This window comes from Pinus tabuliformis, chromosome X (genome assembly GCF_031772625.1).
Source record: "Pinus tabuliformis cultivar Carrire ecotype Pingquan chromosome X, CPIR1, whole genome shotgun sequence".
In the NCBI taxonomy this organism is placed as follows: Eukaryota; Viridiplantae; Streptophyta; class Pinopsida; order Pinales; family Pinaceae; genus Pinus; species Pinus tabuliformis.
Genome location: NC_142308.1, coordinates 455,255,798 through 455,271,758, shown reverse-complemented (window position 1 = coordinate 455,271,758; position 15,961 = coordinate 455,255,798). Strand labels below are relative to the sequence as shown.

General features: G+C 39.2%; 1 protein-coding gene across 1 annotated transcript in view; it reads left to right on the top strand.

Moving 5' to 3' along the window:
• LOC149140558 (spindle/kinetochore-associated-like protein) overlaps positions 1-11,111 on the top strand; it is a 101,977-nt gene extending 90,866 nt beyond the window's left edge. Inside the window, exons 5-10 of the mRNA XM_089447562.1 lie at positions 9,215-9,229; positions 9,848-9,915; positions 10,075-10,180; positions 10,343-10,372; positions 10,462-10,575; positions 10,724-11,111. Coding sequence (XP_089303688.1) covers positions 9,215-9,229; positions 9,848-9,915; positions 10,075-10,180; positions 10,343-10,372; positions 10,462-10,575; positions 10,724-10,801 — 411 coding nt within the window. The 3' untranslated portion in view covers positions 10,802-11,111. The remainder of the gene's footprint in view (positions 1-9,214; positions 9,230-9,847; positions 9,916-10,074; positions 10,181-10,342; positions 10,373-10,461; positions 10,576-10,723) is intronic.
• Positions 11,112-15,961: the final 4,850 nt, after the last annotated feature.

The window sequence follows — 15,961 nt, the reverse complement described above, 5'->3', positions numbered from 1 at the left end:
CCTATGTAGGGAGAGGTGACGTGTGGTCACACTCTGGCTCCATGATGTGATTGATGATGTACATCTTATGGCTTGGTAATGAGATGCATTTTCAAAGGAATAAAAGGTATTTTGCAGATTTTTTACATATGGAAGCATGTAGGAATAATTTTGTTGGTGTTTCTCAACACTTTTTGCACAAAAATGTTGCTTTCTCTCTGTCTGTCTCCAAACTGTGAATGGTTACTTTGACTTATAAAGCCTGGAGAAGTAAACTTAGCAGCAAAACTTTAAGCAATGTTGCGAAGCAACATCCTTCATGTTTGGATTTTTGCATCTTTTTCCTTTCCAGTCATAAAATTGAATTCTGGTCTTTGTTCATGATTTTTTTGTTTAAAGTTGAAGTAAAAATGTGACTTCCCTGTATTTTTTTCCCATGGCACTATCCTCAACCCAGTAGTGGAACAATCAGAGTCTACGAGCAGGCTTTGTATAACTTTCTTGACTCTACTAACTTGGATTTGACTATGGCTACTTTCTATTTGTCATTTCCTTGTTTTCTGGAAAATCTTGTGTCATTTCTGAAACCCCATTTTGAAAAGCTCTACTCTTTTTCCATGTTCCAGATGACAGCTCCAGATAAGTTTGAATAGAGAAGGCTTTCACATCCCAGGTCCTTCCATTGTCCTGTTTAGAAAGAATTCATATATTTTTTACTTCCACTCTATAATATGGTTTCTATAACTTTCTTCATCTTTGTTATTAATGGAGTGAGAAAGTCTGATACATTAGGGTTGCACTTAATAAATATAGAGGATGAATATGTGTTCCTGCTGAATTGATAATTAGGTAGTTCAACTAGTCACTGTTTTTCTCAAATGATCAAGTGCCAGTTTCCAATCCTTAGACATGATTTTTTACTCTGAAAAGGATAAGCCTGAATGCTTCAAGTCTTTAATGAAATGATCCAATTATTTAGTAGAGCCTGAGGTAAATTCTCTTATTTTGGTTGACTTCATCAAATAAGGATCAGTTTTTGTTCATTGTACCTTCCAAGGCTCCAAATAATGAATAAGATGTCCTCTTCAGCCTCATTTTTGAAGCTCCTTTCCTAACTTTGTATCAGTAGCAAACTGACTATGATTCAAAAATCTAGCTTCACACATTTTTACCCCTGTGATATAGACCACTTTTTTCCTGTTAAGAATTCTAAGGATTCTGCCATGGGGATATACAAAACTTTGGGAGAACAGATGGCCTTGTCTCAAACCTTTAGCTGTTTTCAGGAAGTATGATGGTCTCTCATCAATAAGAACTGAAAACTGGGAGTTAATTGTCGCACGTCTCCACCCATCATCCAACTGCCAACAAGTCCAAAGTTTTTGAATATTTGTGTGAGAAAGTCCCAATCCAGTATGAAATGCAGTATGCGTATATAAATTCATAAACATCATAGTTTTCTTTTATATTTTCTTGGCTAGAAGGACTGACTATGTGCTAGAATTTTCTTATAAAGCAGCTACCTTACTAGAGAGAAGCTCCCTTGCTACTTAGCAATTAGGTGGGGAAGACCATCCTTTAGCCACTTGACAGTGAACTGAAGAGCTCAGAGATGATTTGTACCCTAATTTGCATAGTGAAATCAGCCTATTTTTGTCTAAGAGGAAAGATTCTTTTCCTTGGGGAATAAAGCTGTGAAGTAGGTGATTAGAGCTCTAGTCACCTTACCTTCTCTTTTTGATTCAATAACTGCATTTGAGTGACAATGTTTATCTCCGAGGCTCCTTAAAGAAATTTGTTAAAAAGTGTTCAGGGCTGGAGCTTTAACTTTTGGCATTTGGAAGACTATTGAGTACAATTTTTCTATGGTTACATGCTTTAGAGGATTGACATTTTATCAGGAGTAATCAAAATGAGATATCTTTATAAAAGGTCTGAACAATCCCGACCTGCCCTTGGCTAGTCCTTGTGAAAATTCTATCACTGCAGCAACTGATTTACTTTTCCTACTTATTTCATAATAAGTTATTCATGAAATTACTTCAACAAACATTAAAATAAACACTGCTGCAGATATCACATCGTAATACAGAAACAAAAATATGCACACATTGACACAGTTATTTTGGACTAATGTCCCCGGAAAAACCCCATGTGGGAAAACCGGTGCAGTAAGGGAGGATTTTATTATTCAGTAATTTTCTTGTACAACAGGGTGCCAAACTGGCTTACCCACAGATAGACAAACTTCCAGCGCTTTCCTAAACCCAGCATAGGCCCTACTGACCTCTGCTACAGCCTGAAACCCTCTGCATCAACCTAAAACCCTTTGCGTCAGCCTACTGAGGCTCTGCGCAACCTCTCTGGGCTTCTGCGTCACTTCTGCAGCCTCTGGGTGGATGACGCAGGCCCTTCTGGCTTTGCGCAGTCTCTGCTGCCTCTGCGTGGCTTCCTTTGGCTCTGCGTCTGCCTCTTCTGCGCTGATCTCTTGTCTCTCTGTTTTGTACTCGCTGCCTCCTGACTGCTCTCCCGACCACTGGTTCAATTTTTCAGCAAACCCCGCTCCAGAAATTGAACTGACTGGTCTCCCTCAGTGTGTTCTCCAAGTGCCCCTCAAGCCTCCTCTTATACTTTTTTTTGTTGACATCTGAACGGCCGAGATTAAGTCCCTAATCAATGGCTAAGATTAGATCTGGCTTGATCCATGTATTTTGGACCATTCTAACACAGATTCATATTAATACACATTAATATTTTATTTTCCCTAAGTTTAGACTTTGGGACTCCATTAAAAATATTAATTACATTAATATCTCCTGATCTATTTAGAATCTGCCTTAACCCTTTCTGGGTATTGGAGATCTCATGTGCCCCAACCTCCCCACCAAATTTCGTGGCTAGAGCACATCCGATGCTACCCCAAATCAACGCTCCCTCTTAGCGAGGATTGTGCTCTAGCAATACTCCTCACTGAGTATTACTCTGATCATCCGACATTGGTACCTGTGTTGATGCCAGGCCTCCCTGCCCAACATCCTCTGCACTGTTGCATCCTGTACTGTTGCCCATGGTTCTGCCACTGCCATTGCTGCATCTGTACGACAACTCCCTCTGCATCCGTGTTGCTGCTGGTCCTTTCTCCCAGCACTGCATCCACACTGCACCTTCCTCTGCATCTGTGCTGTTGTTAGTCCTTTCTCCCAACACTGCATCTGCACTGCAACTTCCTCTGCATTTGTGCTGTTGTTAGTCCTTTCTCTCAACACTGCATCTGCACTGCAATTCCCTCTTCATTCGTGTTGTTAACACAATACTTCTGAAAGGGGTTCTTTACCATCCCCATCTTTTCTCTGAAGTAGTCAAATTTTGACTTTCCAAGGGCCTTGGTGAGGATATCTACCACTTGTTCCCTTGTAGGAGTGTAGCTCAACTGTACAGCTCCACGTTGGACACAATCTCTGACAAAGTGACATCGGATATCAATATGCTTTGACCTATCATGAAACACTGGATTCTCAGAGAGTTTGATGCAACTCTGATTATCACACATGATCCTGGTCGCCTCCATATTTCTTTTGAATAGGTTTACCAACAGTTTTCTAAGCCATATGGCCTCACACGAAGCTGTGCTTGCTGCCATATATTCTGCCTCAGACGAGCTCAGAGCCACAGACTTTTGTTTCCTACTGCACCAGGAGGTTATTCCTGATCCAATGTTGAAACAGTACCTAGAGGTACTTTTCCGATCCACTGAACTTCCTGCCCAATCTGCATCAGTAAATCCACTCAACCTGATATCCTTCCCCTTGTTGTACAAGAGCCCATAATCAACTGTTTCCTGTAAATACCTGAGAACGTGCTTGGCTGCTGCCTAGTGAGCCCTCTTTGGTTCCACCATGAACTGACTGAGGGTGTTGACAGCATAGCAAATATCTGGCTTGGTATTGACTAGATACATCAGGGACCCTATGAGCTGTCAGTATAGGGTGGGATCGACATCCTTGTCTTTTGATGCATCAATCTTCTTCCAGTTGGTGATCATTGGTGTAGCCATAGGTCTACAGTCTCCCATCTCGAACCTTTTCAGAATTTTTGTAGCATACCTTCCTTGCCCAAGGAAGATTTCTCCTTTCTGCTGCCAAACTTCCAACCCTAGAAAATAGTGCATTCGTCCCAGATCCTTCATATCGAACTCTGTGGCTAGATTCTTCTTGTAGTCTTCAATGAGTCTGGATGATCTTGTCAGGAAGAGATCATCCACATATAATACTAAGATAAGTGGCTCGCTCTCTATGACCAGATAGTAGAGATTCGGATCCGCGTCACTCTTGACAAACCCCATCTTCTGCAAGTAGCCATCTATTCGACCATACCACACTCTTGGTGCCTGCTTCAGCCCATACAAGGCTTTTTTCAGTGTGCATACATGAGACTTCTTCTCATGAGTTTCAAAGCCCTCTGGTTGTTCAATGTATACTTCTTCTTCTATTACCTCGTTCAAAAATGCCGTCTTGACATCCATCTGGTGGATCTCCCATCCCATTTGGGCTGCAAGAGATATCACGGTCCTAACAGATGTATACCTGGCTATCGGGGCGAAGGTTTTCTCATAGTCAATCCCTTCCTTTTGAGCATACCCCTTAGCCACAAACCTGGCCTTGTATTTTTCAATATTGCCGTCCACAACATATTTGATCTTGTAGATCCATCTTGAACCTACCACAGATCTGTCTTGAGGCCTTGACACCACCTCTCGGACATCGTTTACCATTATGGAGTTATACTCCTCCACCATCGCATCTAGCTAGACCTGATGCTGAGCTGCCTCCTTGAAGCTGGCAGGCTCTCCATCCTGAGCTACTAACGCCTGATACCTGTCTGGCTGTTTTCGCTCCCTTTTATTGTTCCTTGGCTCTCCAATGAAGTTCTATGCATCACGCAGAATTTGACGAAGTTCTTTGCTGGTTCTTCATTTGCCAACAGGTGCTTCTGTTTGCTCCTCTTCCTCATCCTAAGAATCTTCTTGATCTGAGGAAGGATTCTTCACTTCCGTTGGTTGAAGAGGCATGACCAACGGATCCTCTGTCGACTGCTCCTTGGAAGGCATTTCATGAGATCTTCTGAAAGCTCTGTCCTCCATGAACTTTACATCTCGTCGTACTACTACCTTCCTGCTCCTTGGAAGATAGATCTTGTATGCCTTAGCATTCTCGCTATATCCTGCTAGATACCCCTTTTCTGCAGTCTGGTCCAGCTTCTTCCTCTTTTCTTCGGGTATGCGACAATATACCAAACTCCCAAATATTATGAAATAACTGACTTTAGGTGTCTTCCCTGTGAAGACTTTCTCTGGAGTAATCTTGCCCAATGCCCGATGAGGAGTCCTGTTCTGAACGTAGACAGCTGTGTTGCATGCTTTTGCCCACAGGAATTTTGGCATATCCTGATCATACAACATGGCCCTAGCTGCTTCTACAATAGTCCTGTTTTTCCCTTCTGCCACCCCATTCTGCTCCAGATTGTAGGGAGTTGTCCACTCTTTTCTGATGACCTCCTTAGTGCAAAAATCTGTGAAGTCCTTATCGACATATTTTCCACCATTATTTGAGCGCAAGACTTTTATTTTCTTACCTGTCAGATTCTCCACTAGAGCCTTGAAATCTTTGAATCGATAGAAAACCTCATCCTTGGTTTTCAAAAAAATAGATCCAGGTTTTCCTCGAGTGGTCATCAATGAAAGTAAGGAAATACTCGGCACCGCTGAGAGCTTTCACAGACATAGGTCCGCAGATATCTGAGTGTATCAATCCTAATACACTCCTGGCCCTGTGGTTGCTCCTAGGAAATGTCGCCTTAGCATACTTTCCTAAAGCGCATCCCCTGCATACATCATCTCGTTCCGTACTCAGACCCGAAACTCCTGTTACAGTGCTCCTGAGAATTCTCAGAGCTCCATGGTGCAAGTGACCCATCCTTCTGCGCTATAGTTCATTTAAGTCTTTGTCCCCATGACTGCCCATTAGTGCCATTGGAGATTCTAGTTGTAATCTTTACAACCGATTACTTTTGATCCCGATCTGCACTTTTGTTTTCCAGCTCAGGTGTTTGACGTATACCTTTTCCTTGATGAAGTAGATGCCATAGCCCTTGCCTTGTAGTTGTGACACGGAAAGTAAGTTCATCTCCAATCCTGGCACATTCAACACATTTGTGGCACGGAACCGCTCTCTCGATTCTTTTTGAAAAACTATGGTACCCTTTCCTACTGGAGTACACTTTGCCTTGTTCCCCATGGTGATCTGAAAGTTCATCTTCTCTTCTCGATATTCTGAGAAACACTCCTTGATTCTCGTCATATGCCACGAGGCTCCACTATCTATATAGCATACTTCTGATGATGCAGCACTAGTCATGCACACCACTTCTTCTTCCAACATGGAAGCCAACATAGAGAAATCGAAATCTCTCTCTCTTGTGCAATATTCTGAAAATCTGCGTGAGTCCCCTGAGGTGGATGCCTCTGCATCGTGGTCTCGACCGATAACTGATTTCCCTTTCTGTCTCTGATTACTTCCTCTGATACCATGTGAAAATTCTATCACTGCAGCAACTGATTTACTTTTCCTACTTATTTCATCATAAGTTATTCATGAAATTACTTCAACAAACATTAAAATAAACACTGTTGCAGATATCACATCGTAATACAGAAACAAAAATATGCACACATTGACACAGTTATTTTGGACTAATGTCCCCGGAAAAACCCAATGTGGGAAAACCGGTGCAGCAAGGGAGGATTTTATTATTCAGCAATTTTCTTGTACAATAGGGTGCCAAACTGGCTTACCCACAGATAGACAAACTTCCAGTACTTTCCTAAACCCAGGTAGGCCCTACTGACCTTTGCTACAGCTTGAAATCCTCTGCATCTGCCTAAAGCCCTCTGTGTCAGCCTACTGAGGCTCTGTGCAGCCTCTCTAGGCTTCTGTGTCACTCCTGCAGCCTCTGCGTGGATGACGCAGGCCCTTCTGGCTCTGCGCAGTCTCTGCTGCCTCTGCGTGGCTTCCTCTGGCTTTGCGTCTGCCTCTTTTGTGCTGATCTCCTGTCTCTCTGTTCTGTACTTGCTGCCTCCTGACTGCTCTCCAGACCACTGGTTCAATTTCTCAACGAACCCCGCTCCAGAAATTGAACTGACTGGTCTCCTTCAGTGTGTTCTCCAAGTGCCCCTCAAGCCTCCTCTTATACTTTTTCTGTTGACATCTCAACAGACGAGATTAAGTCCCTAATCAACGGCTAAGATTAGATCTGGCTTGATCCATGTCTTTTGGACCATTCTAACATAAATTCATATTAGTACACATTAATATTTTATTTTCTATAAGTTTAGACTTAGGGACTCCATTAAAAATATTAATTATTTTAATATCTCCTGATCTGTTTAGAATCTGCCCAAACCCTTTCTGGGTATTGGAGATCTCATGTGCCCCAACCTTTCCACCAAATTTCATGGCTAGAGCACATCTGATGCTACTCCAAATCAACAGTCCTTTGCCATAAAACCTAAAGGGTAGTACACAACTGAATTTTCATAACTTTGTTACCTTTCAATGAACTGCCATTTTTCATCTTTCAGTTTGCTAATATTGTTAATTGCTTTCTTGTGACCGTAGATCTGTAGTAGTATTTTTATCTGCTGATTTTAGCTAGGGCGTCCTATATCATGTTTTCCATTCTTCTCCCTCCCTATCACAATTGGCCTTCCAGTCTTCCAATTTATCTTTTCCTCTACAAGAACATTATCTGACATCCCTTCTCATCATATTTTCATAGATATCCTTAGGCTAACTGGGTGTATTTCTTTAGGTGGTCTGTGCTGATTGTGTTCTTTCTCATTAGAGTCGTTGTTCATGTAACCCTGCAGTTGCAATAGGCAAACTTGAACATTAACAGGCCCACTTAGGTTGCTACCCTATTTGCTAAACCTTAGTAAGAATTGTGCCTCATGTTTAGAAAATTCACGAAATTCTGATCCGCTAATATGAGCAAATCTGAAATAAAATTTCTTCTCACATAAACACAGAATTTCTCTACTAGATGCAGTGGAATAGGAACAGAAATAAAAGCACAGTCATATAATTCAACAACACAGAATTGTCTAGGGAACTCAACTGGCAAAAGCTTCTGCTTGTTATTGAAAATTTTCTTGATAGCAAAAACTGAGCAATCGATCTCTTACAAAAACAGCCTGTTTTAATAGAGAATACAATCTGACTCCCTCTGCTTGTACTAAGCTTAACCTATCTGCAAGACCCCTGATCTGCTTGCCTTCTTCAATACTCGCACAAGCTCCTCTTGTATATCCTTTCTCTCACAGGCTCCACACATAAACGTGTGCAACCTTCTCACCAACTCGTTCTCATAAGACAATGATCAAAGCTGTGCCTTCATCCTCCTTTTAAAGCAGTTCGAATGGCTAAAGTTGGCAAGTTCTAATTTTAGGAAAGTGCTTTTGTGATTGATTGAGTTAACTGAGTTAACTAACTCATGCAACTCGTCTTATCTCAATTCTAGAACTTGAGATACAATCACCCGTCCTTTTCCCAACTTAACTCGCTCTAGAAGACAACAAACTTGGCCTTCCACTTCTGCTCATTAGTTAACGGCCTCATAACTCGTTCTAACTTTTATCCTTTAGGAATGAATCCTGAATTATAGGAATTTGTCCTAAATTTGAGGAATGAGCTCCTTACTTATAGGAACTCTAGCATGCTAAGAAGAAACTCGTTGTGTTCCCTTGAATTAAGGCACAAATCAAGGAACCCTTTCTTGCTACTATTTTCAACATCATGAACTATTCATTCGGAGTTACTTTCCCTTTATTTATGTATGTGGTGGAGCTTTCACACTGGAACATTATGAGATATCATTTTTGGTATTAATTGTATATTCAAAGTCATTAATCTATGACCCATCTCCCATGATCGTCATTCACTAGTGACCATGAGCTTGAATTGTCCCCTTTGTACTCATTGCTTTGAATGATGCTCACAGTGGTGAAGAATTTGGAACACAATTAATGAACTGAATCACACAATGTCAATTGCCACTTTTGGGACTTGCACCTTGTAATCAGGACTTCTTGGGTAGGTCACTATCCCAAGACTCTCTAGCTCGAGCATGGTTAAATTATGGTCTTGGGATGGTTGACTTTTAGGGAAATCCTAGTTACTAGGTGCACATCCAAAAAGTGACAATTAACGCTATGTGATTCTTTTGACTACATTACCGGATCCAACAAGTGCTAAGTGGATATACAAGCTCACAAGCAATCAATGATGAGTGAATGATGCTCATGGGAGATGATGGGTCATAGATCAATGACTTTGAATTCACAGTTAATCCTGTAAAATGATATTTCGTAATGTTCCACTACAGAAGCCCTTCCTCAGAATCTGTTTTATTTCCCATGTTCAGTCAAAGGTTTCAACATTGCCAGGGGATCTATCACAGGTCTGTTACAAGAGACTTCCTTGTAAACTGAACCTGATATGCAAGAGCAGTGCTACACAATCTCTTGATAATACGTTCAAAATCAGAGAACAGAACACCCTTAACATCATAACGCTCGGTTTTAGGTACTATTATCCTGCTATAATCTGGGCAAATTTTGGTGATCCTTTTGTTGCCTATAAATATTAGAGAAAGCCAAAGACAATGTAGTCAAGGTGACATTTGAGTGCCCTACACTTGAAATGATACTGAAAGTGTCTCCTTACTGTTCTTTTGCTACCTGGAATTTCGCATGTACTTATCGATCATGTTGATTTTTGATAGTGGTATCTTATTAACAGAGATTTGTTAGCAGGAAAGGAAAGGCCGTGGTCCACCTCCTCGTTGGTACCTGACAGATAACGAACTTGACTCGCTTTCAAGGTAAATGATGTATCCAAGCAAACCTTTGAGGTGCAGGCTAATCTTGCTTTAAGTGACTATTCAATTCATTTGAGGGTTGAAAATTGACAGTGACATGTTAAAACACAGTTGTTAGTGGTCAGAAATATCGTATAACGGATATATAAATTATGTGAACAGCTACATGAGAGGGCGTCTCACTCTTGATAAAGTGAATGCTGCTATTGATGAGATGGCACAATATGCAGAAACTAACGCACAGCTAATAGCGGCACCCAGAAAGAAGGTCTGTGTTGCATTTTGCTTCTTTTGAAATTATATTGATTCTCCTGACTGCTCTGTTGTTGAATCCTGGCTTCCTTCTAGTTTTACCATAATAACTATCACCTGCCTCAACTTACAGTTATTCTTTTCTATTAATGTTACTTGTGAATTCATGTGCTTGCAGCTGGGAGAAGATCTGCTCGAAAAAGCACTAGTAAGAAGATGAATTATTTGATTATCGTAATATTCTAATTAATTGTACTTCGTATTCATTAACAGCTGTGTATTATGCTTTGTGAGTAGGAGCTACGTGATATTTCAACATCAGAGCCGGTTAAGGGCAAACATTTCTTCTTGGAGGTAGATCTAAAAGGGCCCGTGTTAAAGCTTGATAACACAGGGAAATCAATATTGACTGTAAGTAACGCTATCTCGTCTTTTCCTAGTTCCTAGTAATGTCCGTTTGAGTAAACTTGATTGAGAAGTGAAATAACAGTTTGAAAAGCTTTTAGTACTTCGGTTGAAACATGACAGAAATTTTCTGATGTTTTACTGCACTCTGTAGGTCCTCCGTCATGTTGGTCGTGTTCATGAAGCTCGTATAGGAAAACATCGAGTATTAATTCTCGCAAAACCTCAATGAATCTTTTGTTGTTTTTTCCAGGTCAGCTTGTGTTGTATGAGTTGTGTGTCTATAAAGCTAGCATTACGGGCTTTTCAATTTTCTTTCTAAATCAGGTTGTGTTTCATGAGTTGTGTGCCTATAAAGTTAGCGATATGGGCTTCTGACTTGATGCATGCATGTTTACAATGAAATGAGAGCAGTAAGCAGCTATTATTTATATAAATGTTAAGGTGTCCAGTATCCAATACACATACAAATATTTGCCAAACATGTGGAAGCGAAAGCAAAGCTGAGATTATGTTCGTGATGGCACACTTTGTTAACATTTTCCAAGAAATTTATGCTCGCAAACAACATTGCCACTAACAAACTCATTACAGGGAAGGAGATTCTCCAAGAAATTTATACTCAGACAACATTGCCACCAACAAACTCATTACAGACTCATTACAGGGAAGGAGGTTCACAAACATGCACATTGCCATTAACAAACTCATTATATGGGGAGGATATTCACTTTTCATTCTTGATTCTTACATACGTTTATAGTGATGACTTTTGAAAAGTAAACAATTAATTATAAAATATCTCCACTTATTCGAATGGATTACTAGAGTAGTGTTATGATTTGCACAGATTTGTGCTTATGATTTTTATTAATTAACTTAATAACAGTATAAATAATAGTATAAGTCAATATATGTTATATTAAGCACCTGTAATGTAATAAGAGTATAAGATAATGTTCTTCATTGTTTTGCTAACAAACTCGGGGAGGAGATTCACTTTTCGTTTTGTAAATGTTAATTTTCTCTTAATTTTAAAAACCAAATAATTAATTATAAAGTAAAATGTTTCTTTTCATATAGTTTCTTTCTTTCTATATAGTAACTATGATAAAATGTTTATTTTCATTATATATCTCATAGTTTAAGCAACTATAATGTTTATGTTATACATTGTTTTAATAATAAACAACTCATTATATGGAGAGGAGATTCACATTTCACTTTGTAAAATTTGATTCGTACTTCCATTTATAGTTATGACTTTTAAGAAACAAACGATTAGTTATAAAATATCTCTTTTCATATGCAGTGATCGGTAATGGAATGATAACATGGAATAATGCTGAGATTTATTCTAGATTTGTATTTATGGTATTTATTAATTAAATTATTGTATATGTTATATTAAGCAGTCATGATGAAATGAGAATATAGGATATTGCTAGGTTTTTGCTTAATATTAATATTATTTTTAATAGGCGATGAATAAAATATTATAAAAGTATTCTAGATCAATATTATTCAAGTTTAAGAAAATAATATATATTTTATTATATAATGTTAAAATGTAATCAGAAAACAATATGTACACTATTATATGATATTAAAGTGTAATTGAATATTTTTGTTTCTTGTTTTCTTGTTTAAATACTTTTTATATTTTATATAAGAATTACATTATAGGCTCAAAGCCATTACGTTAAAGATCACCATGTCACTTGGAAATTGAATTTGGATGGGGAGGATCTCAATCATTTCTCTCAATCACTTGAAAGCCAATTGACATAGTTGAAGAAATATATGTACATGTTCAAAGTGATTTACTTTTTGAAAGAAACATTTTGATACTATATTAGTATTGTTTATTGTGTTTTTTTAACAATAATGAGTATTGATCAAATTACATAGATAGGTGGAATCAAGATGAGTAACAATTACAATTTTTTTTGATGTTGGATTGCAACATCTCTTACCCCTTAACAATGGATGGGGTGATACAAAAGATCCATTTTTTTTCCCGAATTTCTATTGTTCACCCAAAAGTGAGTAGAGTAGTTTTTTACTAATTGATTTCTTAATAAAACACAAAAATAATACATATAAAACAATTATTTTTGTTGCCACGTCATGTAAACTTTGATATCTTATGGAGGCTATCAAATTTTCTTCTTGCTAGCCATGCTTCATTCTCCATGAATGCTTTGAAATGGAATGGTTGGTTCTTGAAAATCCATTGGGTTTCCCTCTTCCTTATGGGCACCTTTCAACACTTCGTCATTAATACCTTCTCCCCCTTTTGGGGCTTCTTTCTCTCTTATTCCATTGAATGGACCTATGGATCTAGAGAGGTAGCTTGTATCTCTATTATTTCATTTGCCTAGCTGCAACATCTAGACTAGGGGGCCAATGTGGGGTTGGGAGCCACTGACTTCATTTGAGGAGGGCGATTTGGGTTTGTTGGTAGTTCTTTTTGGTTTATACATCACTTTTTGACCTTTGGTTGGCTTCTTCTCTGGCCATTATGGTGGATTGGGGTACCTTCAACAATTTTTCCTTGGAGGCTTCTTTGGATATAAAATGGTGTTACTTTGATGCACCTTCCCACTAGGTGGGCTTATCAACGACTTTTGGTTTTTGAGGGGCATTGGTTGTATGCCTTATTCTAGAGCAAGATCTTCAATGAAAGGCAACCTGTTCATAGTTTAGATGTTGTGCCTGTTACCTCCTAGGGAGGTACCATGGTTCTTTTCATGGCAACACCATTGTAAACGCAAAGACATGCAAGTCAAAACTCTTCTGATGTGATGATTGTGTATTATGGTATCCTAGTCTTGTTATGGTTGGCCATGCTTGGTCTGTCTAGTCTCCACTCTCAGGTTCTTTTGATTGGATAGGATTGGAGGCCTTGGGATGGATCTAATTGGACACATGGCTTGAACAAGCCATTGGTTTTGGAGGTGTGACACATTATGTAGGGCCAGTCCATTTGATGTGTTAAACATTCTTTTCTTTTCCACATGGTCATATGTCATAAAGATTGTATGCATCTCTTTGGCCATGGTACAATATAATTCAATTTCTCTACATGACAAATTCATAGTTCACAACATTCCATGATTTATAGGGCATTGCACCTATCCCAATGCACAAGGTTCCATGGACCATAATTCAATAATGGCTCAAAATGAACATCATGATGTCTACTTGACATGGTGTATTGAAATTTTGTCAAAATAATTATTTTTCAAGCAAAATTCAGCTTGTAAAGAGTGAGGCAGACATGTATTTTATAAGAATAGGGTGGTAGAGCATGTTTTATGTTGCAAGTTCAATATGTTGCATTGCATGTGGGTCATGAGATTTATTATCACCCATGCAAATGTGTTCATGCTCAAAGGAAGAGGAATGTGGTTGTATTTATGCACATGAAATGAATTCCATCTTCCTTCAAGCCAAATCATGGGCATGAATAAAGGGCTAGCTAGACATTTGGTAGAAAGAGGAAGCGTTGAGCATCTAAAGTAGATTGTGGGCCCTCTTTTATCTCCAAAATAGTATTCCAAGGCAAATCAAATTAATAACAAGGTAGACGTTGCACTCTCGTGGTGGATCGAACCTTCAAAGGTCGTTGTAACCCTCATTTTTCATTGGGTCAAGTTCATTCTAGCTACATGTGTAACTAATGTACATTTTATTAAAGCTCGTCGATTGGATTATGTCATGCATATGCATGGGCATTGCCATAGCCATTCCAGTTGTTGGAAATATTGAGGGGAGTTTGAATCAACATTTCACTTACAATTAGTTAATTATAGAATTTTTAGTGCATGAACAAAAGAACAATAATCAATAACACATCACAAGAGGCAATACACAACAATTTTTAGGTGGAAACCTTTTTGCGAGAAAAACCACTAAATGCTTTTCTAATATTTTGTGAGTATAATAAAGTTTCAGCTCCAATTGAAAGGGAAACTCCAACTCCCTAGTACTCTAGAAAAGCATTCAAGTTTATTAGGTAGCTCCAACACCTAAAAGGATGCTCTTGTACCCTAGTTTTACCAATTCTAACTGGAAGGACACTCCAACGCCTTGGTTTTATCAGCTGCAACTGATAAGATGCTCCAATACCCTGCGAGCTCCAACTTGCCCTAGCATCACCCTGAAGTATTTTGAACTAATATTTGGATGGGCTTAGATTTGTGAATGACTTCGAGGAAGACCATATAGAAGGATGTAAGATCCTTTCGAAAATATGGCATGGAGAAAGCAACATGACATGAAGCAAAATCTAGATAGAAAACTAATGGACCACTTTCTGAAAAAATAAGGACATCACTGGCTCATGGATGGAAGTGATGGATGATCTGTACCCTATGAAGAAGTCCCAAAGATGAAGACTCCATGACAAAAGAAATTCATGACGTCGAAGAGAGGAGTTCTTGAAGCAATTGGTTGTCCCATAATCTCCACCTGAGAAGCTGTTGTATGTCCCTAATTAAGAGCGATCCTTGAAATTTTCTTACTTGGAAGAAACTTGGAAATTCCTAAGCCAAGAGGGAGGTTAGGTAAATTCCTTTTGTACTTTCTCAGCAACTGTACCAAATTTCTTATTTGTGTAAGGAATATATTAGGAGTAATATTTAAGGTCTTTCTAGGCTCAATTTCAAGTAGAATACTCTTAAGACTTGGGGAAATTGGTATTTCTTATGTATTAAGAATGTTAGGATATTCCGACACATAGGATATAGTTAAGATCAACTTGGTCTAGTTTAGAGTTAGGTATAGAGTTAGGTAAAATGTCTTTCTTTACCGTTGTACATATTGTAACTTACAATCCGACGGTCACGATATGTAGTGATCCGACGGTTCACTCTCACCTCGGTATTATCGACACTTGATCCGTGGCTTGACACCCGATTGGTCCATGAGTTCTATTTAAAGCGCATGGAGGGTCATTGTTCGGGTAATCCGTGCATGAGAGAAGCTTATGTAAATTTTCATTCTTTGATTAATAAATTGTCTGTACCCACGTTGGGACAGGCCGTGGACTGTTTCCCTCCTTGCACTCTGAGGGTTTTAACCACGTCAAAAATACTGGTGTATTGATTTGAGATCTGGTTGTGAGCGGTGTCCTTTTGGTATTCTTTCTGAGGAACTTACCCTGTAAATTCCTACATGGTATCAGAGCTATTTGAGGGCCGCGTCCGTTGGTGATCCAAATCTGAAGCCGGTAGAACTGCATGCGGCTGTCGTTTCCTAGATCTGCTGTTTCTGACTGCTTTCGGGCCGAGAGGACTGCTCTGTTGCGTTCGGAGCATCTGTTTCAGTGAGGAACCCCTTTCGTTACACGCGAAAAGGTTTCGGTAGCCCTAGCTGCGTCATTTTT